The sequence below is a fragment of the Xyrauchen texanus genome, chromosome 8 (assembly GCF_025860055.1).
Source record: "Xyrauchen texanus isolate HMW12.3.18 chromosome 8, RBS_HiC_50CHRs, whole genome shotgun sequence".
NCBI lineage: Eukaryota > Metazoa > Chordata > Actinopteri > Cypriniformes > Catostomidae > Xyrauchen > Xyrauchen texanus.
In genome coordinates, this window is record NC_068283.1 from 9,320,012 (window position 1) to 9,330,886 (window position 10,875).

General features: G+C 45.2%; 1 protein-coding gene across 1 annotated transcript in view; it reads left to right on the top strand.

The window, feature by feature from the left end:
- The window catches only part of LOC127647663 (germ cell-specific gene 1-like protein), a 35,707-nt gene extending 27,843 nt beyond the window's left edge, over positions 1-7,864 (top strand). The window contains exons 4-5 of the mRNA XM_052132062.1: positions 4,216-4,327; positions 7,585-7,864. Of these exons, the coding sequence (XP_051988022.1) occupies positions 4,216-4,327; positions 7,585-7,864 (392 nt within the window). The remainder of the gene's footprint in view (positions 1-4,215; positions 4,328-7,584) is intronic.
- The last annotated feature ends 3,011 nt before the right edge of the window (positions 7,865-10,875 follow it).

Sequence of the window (10,875 nt, forward strand, 5' to 3'; positions counted from 1 at the left end):
GCTCTCTCGATGTTGTGTCGGAGAAGCGACACAATGACTGTACGTGTTCTGCCGACACAGGAGCGGGCAGGTATTTTACATGCCAAGGCAACCAGCTGTGTCAGACGGCACGTACCCTTCCCCAATGCCCCAAAAAAGTTATCGGAATCCTTCTGGTTACCCTAGATAGGGGAACAAGGTGACGCTTGCCAACCTGGGAACAGGCCAAGCCTGGCTGGACCTCTTTTCTCTCTATGTTTCTCCGCATAGAAAAAATAAACGGCCAGGGCCCTTACATGCATGAAGGGAAGGGGGTCATACCCAGTTTCCTATTCTTTCAGGGGGAAAAGACCCTGCGGAGACCACACCTGCCCAAAAGGGGTGGTAAGAGTGGTGAATGCGTCACATGGGTTTTTAGGCGACATGGCTGTGGGGGGGGGCACGGCCTGGGTGTAATAGGCCAATGAAATGTCATCCACTACCCAGTGGGAAAGCCTCTGTTTGGAGTCAGCGTTCCCTTTTCACTGACCCCCAAAGCAGACAAAGAGCTGCTCAGAACATCTAAAGCTCTGAGTGCGGTCCAGGTAGGTACGCAAAGCACGTACTGGACACAGCAACGAAGGGGCTGGGTCTGCCTCCTCCCAGGGCAGCTCTTGCAGGTTCACTACCTGGTCTCTAAAGGGCATGGTAGGAACCTTGGGCACGTAGCCCGGTCGCGGTGTTAGGATCACGTACGTGTCTGCCGGACCGAACTCCAGGCAAGTGTCGCTGGCAGAGAACGCTTGAAGGTCCCCAACCCTCTTGATGGAGGCAAGCGCAATCAGCAGGGCAGTCTTAAGAGAGAGGGCCCTGAGTCCAACTGATTCTAGCGGCTTGAAGGGAGGTCTTTGGAGGCCCGCGAGGACTACCGAGATGTCCCAGGAGGGGAACAGGCTTGGCCGGGAGGGATTTAACCTCCGGGTGCCTCTTAGGAACCTGATGATTAAGTCAGGCTTACCCAAGGACTTGCTGTCTACTGCATCGTGGTGGGCCGCGATAGAAGCGACATACACCTTTAGGGTGGAAGGGGACAGCCTCCCCTCCAGCCTCTCTTGCAGGAATAAGAGCACTGACCTAACTGCGCCAATTTGCGAACAAGCGCCACTTCAGGGTGTAGAGATGCCTGGTAGAAGGGGCTATGGCTTGGTTGATTGTGTCTACGACGGTAGGTGGTAGACCGGCTAGATCTTCTGCGTCCCGTCCAGGGGCCAAAGTGGAAGTTCCAAAGGTCTGGGTGCAGATGCCAGAGCGTGCCCTGCCCCTGAGAAACCTGCCCCTGAGAAACCAGAACCAGACCCGGGTGGGCCAATAGGGAGCAACTAGTGTGACTTGTTCCTCGTCCTCCCTGACCTTGCACAGCACCTGTGCAAGAAGGCTTACTGGGGGAAATGCGTACTTGCGCAGCCCTGTGGGCCAGCTGTGTGCCAGTGCGTCTGCCCCGAGGGGAGCCTCTGTTCGGGCATACTAGAGCAGATCTACCTGGGCCTCGCCGAATCATTCCCAAACCAGCTGGACCGACTGGGGGTGAAGCCTCCACTCTCCGTTGGGCAAGCGTTGTCATGACCTGAGTCGCTGCTGGCTCCAAAGGAGGAGACGACGGGCGAGTTGTGACATGTAGCCTTGGCGATTTATGTACGCTACCGCAGAGGTGCTGTCTGACCTGACTAGGGCATGTTTGTCCTGAACTAACGGGAGGAACTTCCACAGGGCAAAGAAAACAGTCAACAACTCTAGGCAATTGATATGCTAGAGCAGTGGGGCCCCTCTCCAACGGCCCGCAGCTGCGTGCCCGTTGCACATGGTGCCCCAACCCAGTCTGGAGGCGTCGGTCGTGACCAGGACGCATCGGGACACCTGCTGCAAGGGCACACAAAGCAGAGTTCTGTCCAGGGTTTGAATGTCTGGTGGCAGACGGGGGTGACCGTCACATGGTGCGTGCCGCAGCGCCATGCTTGTCTCGGGACTCGAGTCTGAAGCCAGTGCTGAAGCGGTCTCATATGCATCAACCCCAGTGGCGCGACCGCCGTGGAGGAAGCTATATGCCCAAGGAGCCTCTGGAAGAGTTTTAAAGGGACCGTTTTGCCTGGCCTGAACTTGGCGAGGCATTTCAGCACCAACTGCGCACGCTCGTTGGTTAGGCGTGTTGACATTGAGACCGAGTCTAACTCCATACCGAGGAAAGAGATGCTCTGAACCAGGGTGAGCTTGCTCTTTTCTCGGTGTATCTGAAGCCCCAGGTGGCTGAGGTGCCTGAGTACCTGGTCTCTGTGAGTGCATAGAAACTCTCGGGAGTGGGCCAGTATGAGCCTGTCATCGAGGTAATTGAGTATGCGGATGCCGGCTTCTCGAGCAGGGCAAGAGCTGCCTCTGCGACTTTCGTGAAGACGTGAGGGGACAGAGACATGCTGAAGGGGAGGACTTTGTACTGGTATGATGTGGTGACGAACCCAAGTGTAATTTATTTACAAAAGTGATATCTAAGAACCTTAACTTTAAACGTGAACAATATATAAACATATATTGACTATGAATCAAAGCATAGAGTCCGTTGGGGGGTGTTGTGGAGCAGAGGCGGGCCTGGACCGTGGAGCAGGGGCTTGCTTATGACATGGCATGGAGCAGTCTGGGGCTTGGCTGTGACATGACATGGAGCAGACTGAGTTTCAGCTGTGACATGGCATGGAGAAGTCTGGGGCTAGGGTTGTGACATAGCATGGAGCAGGCTGAGGCATGGTTGTGACATGGCATGGAGCAGGCTGAGGCATGGTGGTGGCATGGCATTGAGCAGACTCAGGCATGGCGGTGACATGGCATGGAGCAGACTCAGGCGTAGCGGTGACATGGCATGGAGCAGACTCTGGCGTGGCTGTGACATGGCCTGGAGCTGACTCTGGCGCGGCTGTGACATGGCCTGGAGTGGTGGTGGTGGTGTAGTGGTCTAATGCACATAACTGGTAATCAGAAGGTTGCTGGTACGATCCCCACAGCCACCACCATTGTGTCCTTGAGCAAGGCACTTAACTCCAGGTTGCTCCGGGGGGATTGTCCCTGTAATAAGTGCACTGTAAGTCGCTTTGGATAAAAGCATCTGCCAAATGCATAAATGTAAATGTAAATGGCCTTGAGCTGACTCTGGCGCGGCTGTGACATGGCCTGGAGCTGACTCTGGCACGGCTGTGACATTGCCTGGAGCTGACTCTGGTGCAGCTGTGACATGGCATGGAGCTAACTCTGGCGTGGCTGTGACATGGCCTGGAGCTGTGGGATGCTCGAAACTAAGTGTCCTAATTGACTGGGAAAAGACCTCAGTGGTCGTGAACATGAGCAGAGTCTTGGGAGTGACCTCCATGGTCGTGAATATGGGCAGAGACTTGGAAATGACCTTTGCAGTCGTGAACATGAACAGAGACTCGGGAATGACTTCTGTGGTTGTGGGTGTGAACAGAGTCTCTGTGGAGCGACCTCTGTGGTCGTGGGCATGGACAGAGTCTCGAGAATGACCTCTGTGGTCATGAACACAGGCTGAGACTCAAAAGACGAATTCCCTTCTCCTCCTCCATGAGGCCGAAGTTGGAGGAGCAGTCTCTGGGAAAGACCAGGCTGGTAACGTTTGCTCATTGGCCATGGCAGGCATGGGCTCATTGGCAATGACATGGGATACTGGCATGGGATACTGGCTTGGCGGCCATGACGCGGAACTCTGGCTCACCGATGATCTGCAGGGCGAGGTCGATATATTGGGTCAGGCTGAGAAATCAAGGAGGAGATGGGCTCATTAAGTCCGACCTGAAAAATGTCCTTGAGGAAGAGTTCATTAAAAGCCACCTGACAGGCTAGGGCACAAAAGTCCTTAACATAGTCTTCCAGGGGACGACTCCCCTGGCTCAGAAGCTGAACTGCTGGGTCCATAGTGAGGTTAAGTATTCTGTAACGTTTATGGCAGTCAATGACACAGGAGCAGACGATGATGTGATGACGAACCCAAGTGTAACACATAATTTTAAGCAGGCAGAGAGCAGGCTTAACTTGGCTGTGTAAAGATGCCTTAATACATAGCCAAATACATTTGCCAAACAATTTCATATACTTTTGAATTGTGGCTTGTCTATAATGGCCCACAAAAGACATCTTGTGGATGAAGAAGACAAGAATTACACTTAATACCTACTGACAAATCTTCCTTTTTTTGTGCCCTAGGACTTTTTGGAATGGTTGCCCACATGATGTTCACCACATCTTTCCAGCTGGCTGTTAGTATGGGTCCAGAGGACTGGAGACCTAAGACATGGGATTACAGCTGGTCCTATTTGTAAGTCTCACATACACAAATTATAAATAAATTTACCAGCAACCATTTATTTATAGCCCTTATTAACGAAGGCTGATGCATAATCAAGGTGTACAGAATTTGGAACAAAATTCATTTACGTCAGAATCTGTTTATTTGTCAATTGCCATATTTTTGTCTATACAACCATTCAAAAGTTTGGCCACATCTACTTTTTATTACTATTTTACATATTTTAGATGTCACAGTCTGTCTCCCTCATGTTTCCTCTGACTCTTATTTTGAATTGTTTCCCCAGAATAAATTTCCCAGTATCCACTGCCCTTCTCACTGCCATCCATTCCTGATTGTTCTCACCTGTTTTCCATTCCCTCATTAGCTTTTGTTTGACTAAAAAACCATTAGTTTTTCATTCCTTTGTCAGTTCATGTTTGTTGTTGTTTGAGTGTCATCATGTTTATTAAAGCCTGCACATAGATTCTACATCTCATCTCAGCAACCATTCGTTACATTAGAATAAAATGCAATAACTTTTTGTCTCTAGGCCAACATTGTTCTGTTATTTTCTGCATACTTTCTGTTACATAAATACATAAAACATTTTAACAATACACTTGTTTCATTTTATATATATATATATATATATATATATATATATATATTATACTTGTAAAACAACAAATCAATGTTAATACATAATAGCTCTCCCAAAAATGATAATTTCTGTTATCATTTACTCACTTTTCATTTCAAACAAGAACGACTAATAGTAAAGTCATCAAAATCATGCAATAACCCAAAAGGATCAATGGGGATCAAAAAGGATCGATGTTGTGACCAAAACTATATTTTAGCTTCTTCAAAGTTTAGCCTCTGTTGACTTGGCTCTGGAAGGCTTATATACTATCTAAGGAGTTGCACACCTTTTCGTTCACTACCCGATCAATCCATCCATTTAAAAATATCCAAATTAAAATTTTAGCTCTGTAGAAACCAAGAAACTTTAGAAATTCATACACATGCTCAATTTATATTTGCCTAGAAAACACATTTCAAGCATTTAGCAAAAATTTTAAGGTCAAAAGATTGATTATTTATGAGAAAAATAAATTACAACCCCAATACCGAAAAAGTTGAGGCAGTATGAAAATTGCTAATAAAAACAAATATGGGTGATTTGTAAATAGTATCTCTATATATACCTTTGCTATATTGAAAGCACTACAACTATACTTTATATGATGTTTTTCCTTGTGAATATCATTGTTTTTTGAAAATGTACAGTAATTTCAAATCAGATGATAGTAACACGCTACAAAAAAGTTGAGACAGGGGCAATTAAGACTAATAAAAATTTGACGAGTTAAAATAACAAGGCGATGTGAAATAGATGTTAAACAGATGAGGCAATCGTGCCTCCAAAAACAGCCTAGTTCTTCAAGATCAAGGATCATTCGAGACTTGACAATTTGCCAACAGATGCTTCAGCAAATAATTCAGAACTTTGAGAACAAATTGTTGCCCAGACTAAGAAAAATTGGAAAGATTTTGGGCATTTTACCCTCTACAGTGCACAATATAGTTAAAAGATTCAAGAAATCTGGTCAAATCTCGGTGTGTAAAAGGGCAAGATGAAAACAACTTCTGAATGTGTGTGATCGCTGATCCCTCAGATGTCTTAACCCTCTGGGGTCTGAGGGTGTTTTGGGCCCTGGAGAAGTTTTGACATGCCTTGACATTTGTGCTTTTTTCAGTTGCTTAAAAACACATTAATGGCTAAAGTCTGATAAAACTGTATTGAGCACAAACTGGGCTACAATAATATGTGAGCAACATGTGTGTATATGTTTGTATTTTTGAGAAAATAACGTTTATGCATGTTTTTTGAAAAAAAAAATTAAGTCATTGAAATAAAGCCATATAACACATTTGTCCACAAGACTTTTGAGAACTGGATCTTTTAGCCTAGAGTTTTTGCTACAAAATGATCTGAAAACCATCTTGATCACGCATTCATACAAAACAATATAGTAATTGAACTTTTGTAAGACACTTTTAGTGTTATAAAGGTCATATGCGAGGAGGAGTGAACTATCATGAATATTGATTGTAATTCACACCTGAGATGACAAAAGACCCCTCATCTGGGCTTATCAATGAGGAATGTGACAGAAAGAGAATGAATGTGAGGAGACTTAAAAACATCATTCATCTGTAATGGATATAATAAACATGGGCTTTGGATAATTTTACTAAACCTTTGTTAGTCAATACCACTCGCCGCTGTATCCACAGATGCAAGTTAAGACTTTACTATGTAAAGCAGAAGCCCTACATCAACACTGTCCAGAAGCGCTGCCGACTTCCCTGGGCCCGGTCTTATCTTAGATGGAAAGTAGAACAGTGGAACCATGTTTTTTGGTCCGATGTGTCCACATTTCAAAAAGTAAAAAAAAAAAAAAGCCATCGTGTTATCTGGGCCAAAGAGGAAAAGGGCCATCCAAGCTGTTATTAGCGCCAGGTCCAAAAGCCAGTGTCTGTATGTGCCAGGGGTGTGTCAGTGCCCATGGGTAGCTTGCACATCTGTGAGGGCACCATTAATGCAGACAGATATGTAAACATTTTGGAGCAACATATACTCTCATCCAGCACCGTCTTTTCCAGAGACATCCCTGCATTTTCCAGCAGGACAGCTTCAAACCACATGCTGCCCGGATTTCAAGTGCATGGCTGTATCGTACATTGGCATACCTGCAGTCCTGACCTGTCTCCAATTGAGAATGTGTGGATTATTATGAAGCACACCAACAAAGACCCCATACAATTGTATAGCTAAAGACCTACATAATGGATGAATGGGGGAAAATTCCACTATTTAAACTTAACAAACTTGTGTCTTCAGTGCCCAAATGCTTAATAGGTGTATTTGGAAGAAGTGGTGATGTTTCACAGTGGTAAACACTCGACTGTCCCAACTTTTGCGTGTACATTTTTAAAAAAACAATTAAATTCACATGGAAAAACATCATATAATGTGTAGTGCTTTCAATATAACAAAGGGTGAATATAATTTACAAATGACTACTTTTGTTTTTATTCACATTTTTCATACTGTCCCAACTTTTTCGGAATTGGGGTTGTCAGTCAAGTGTGTCCAAACATTTAATTAGTGTAAGTATGTGACTTTTTAATCAGAACTCACTGAAAAAAGATTAAAGAGAGTGGCTCTGGTAAATGTTACAACTTACAGTAGCTTTCTCCTCTATTCTGTTTCTTAGTTTGGCATGGGGCTCGTTTGCTACCTGCATGGGCTCGGCGGTCACAGCTTTAAACCGTTATACCAAAACCATCATCGAGTTTAAGTTCAAGCAGCGGACCACTGAGAAGAAACTAAGTATCAAGCAGAAGATTCTAGAGCTGGATGTGCCAGAAGACCTTTGGTACATCACTTCATTTCCAGGACAAGCAGACCAACATACTGTCCTGTCTATGAATGGCATTGAGTCATTCTGCATCAACTCCACATTACTGGACAATGAGGGCAGAGAATACTGCTGAAAGTTGCTGAAGCACAGCAGCTCTTAAAAGCAGAACTGTTTTGTGCATTTCTGTCACAGGGCTTTTCTCAGCAGAGTAGGATATGAGCTAAACAAAGTAACAGATGTTGCTGTTATAATACTGCAACTTCCGAACAGACTCAGTTAGTAGCATATTGTGTTTTAAAGATCAACTTCACAGATGGAAATTGAGCTAACACAGAACATTTTTGATTTGTCACAAAAATTGCATTTACTGTATTACAATTACAAGAGATATTGTGTGTATGGCAATACATGGTACTGTGATGAATTATAAAGTGCGAAAAGTAGGCTAAACATTTTCAAAAGTAGTCACAAACTTAAAGGATTAGTTCACCCAAAAAATACAATTTGGTTATTGTTTACACACCAGATGTTATAACCCAATTTGACATTCTTATTCTTAATGTAATATACATTTTACATTTTATGTTTATTCATAATCATATTTACTTTAAGCAGACTTATAGTCTTATAATGTGTTTCTGTGTGTATGTGACTGAACACTCCCTGCATTTCTTAGAACAGAGTGGCCTCGCACACATGCCTCCTTGTTGTTATCTGACCAGAATCTCAAACAGATTGTGTTGTCAAGGTTGAAACTGTCATGAGAGTGAAACCACCCAATAAATTTCACAAAATATTGCAAGTAGTGTTTGGTGTAATTTGATTACAAAGTAGTTAATTACTGTAATCTCATTACTTTAAGTAGTGTAGTGCATTATCATTTGAATTATTGTAATCAGATTACAATTACTGACTTTCAATTAAGTTAACTTTACTTTAATTTATCAAGGAGGTGTATAATGTGTGAGAACATGAAGAACACAGATATGTTTCAGAAATGGCTATATACATGGATAAATACAATTCAAACTTTTGTTTTCTGTCCTAGTGACATGTTTTCAAATATAAGACTAAAGAAATAAAGAAAGACATTTTATAATCATTTTAAATGATGACTGATTTAATGTAATAAAAACCCCTTTTAACAATGTGAAAGAAAATGCAAACAACAGCCATGCAAAATAGTTTTATTGCAAGATCAAAAGTCAAAGCCATCATACCAAAGCATCAAGAATTCATGTCTGATATGGAGAGGTAAACTCACTCAATTCTACAAAAGAAAAACAAAAATGAACAGTGAGCATGTTATGCATATGTAAGAGTTTGCTCCAAGGATGACACGTGAAATGGCTTCTTGGCTTCAAGGTAACGCCCCTTTTTAATTCCCACAGTTTTATATACACAATTTTATAACTCTTCTTAGACCAACATTGGGTTGGTGTAGGCACTCTCTCCCTCGAGGCTCTGTGGCTGCTGCTCTTTATATGCCGCTCTCCCCATGCTTACTGAAATTAGACACAGGTGTTAGACATAATTTAGCTCAGGCGTAAGCGCCCTTACCGCTTTTCTCTCCCGGACGGGCGCTTGACCACGCCCCCGCTGCCACATACCCCCACCGCCCGACTCAGGCCGGGTTGTCATCCGGCCTGCCTACCACTCCCCCATCATTTCTGGAGAGAAAGTCAGCGGCAGCCATCTGCACCCCCAGTCTGTGGACCACCTTGAACTTAAAAGGCTGGAGGGCCAGATACCAACAGGTGATCCAGGCCTTATTATCCTTCATGCGGTGAAGCCACTGGAGTGGGGCGTGATCCGAGCAGAGGGTGAAGGCCCACCCCAGCAGGTAGTATCGGAGCGTGAGGACCGCCCACTTGATGGCCAGACACTCTTTCTCTAAGGCGCTGTACTTGGTCTCCCTCAAGGAGACCAAGTACAGCTTCTGGCTGATGTACAGCACCGGGCGCTCCTCCCCCTCCACCACCTGCGAGAGTACAGCTCCCAGACCTCTGTCTGAATCGTCCGTCTGCAATATAAAAGGGAGAGAGAAGTCAGGTGCATGCAGAAGCGGCCCCCCACTAAGTGCAGCTTTAATCTGTATAAACGCCTGTTGGCACTGCTCCGACCACTGGACCGGATCAGGAGCCCCCTTTTTAGTGAGGTCAGTCAGCGGGCTGGTGACATCCGAATAATTAGGCACAAACCTCCTATAATAGCCAGCCAGCCCCAGGAACTGCCTCACCCCCTTTTTGGTCTTGGGTCTAGGGCAAGTCGCAATCACCGCGGTTTTGTAAATTTGGGGATGCACCTTCTTAGGATTTGCTGTGAGCCCCGCCCGCCACGGCGATCTCAGGACGGCCCTCAGATGTTGCATGTGCCGTGTGTGCGGTCTGAGGACCCGATCCATGAGTCATTGAAATGTGGCCGGTGCCCCAAACAAACCGAAAGGAAGTGTCACAAATTGGTATAATCCAAACGGCATAGTGAAGGCTGTTTTCTCACGGGACATTGGTGTCAAGGGGATCTGCCAATAACCCTTCGTTAAATCCAAGGTTGAATAAAAACGAGCAGTACCTAACCGATCGAGCAGTTCATCAACACGGGGCATTGGGTATGCGTCAAATTTAGACACTGCGTTGACTTTTCTGTAATCCACACAGAATCGAACAGACCCATCGCTCTTGGGAACAAGAACAACCGGGCTGGACCAATCACTGTGGGACTCTTCTATTACTCCCAATTCAAGCATTGCATCCAATTCTTCCTGAACTATATTTTTTTATGTTCTGGTAAGCGATAGGGGCGGCTACGAACCACCACCCCGGGCTCAGTCTCGATGTGGTGCTGTATGAGATCTGTACGGCCCGGTAGAGGGGAAAACACATTTGCAAATTCTTTTTGTAATTCTGAAACCTCTGCGAGTTGGCGCGGTGAGAGGTGATCACCACAAGTAACCGGGATGTTAAGATTGGGGTTTTATTTACCTCCGGCCCGAGCTCCGCCCTCTCCGGAACTACCGTAGCCAATGTCACAGAGGCCGCTTCTTCCCTCCACAATTCCAAGAGGTTGAGGTGGTAAATTTGACGTACGCCCCCTCTATCGCTACGTTTAACCTCATAATCGAGATCTCCTACTCGTCGTGTGACC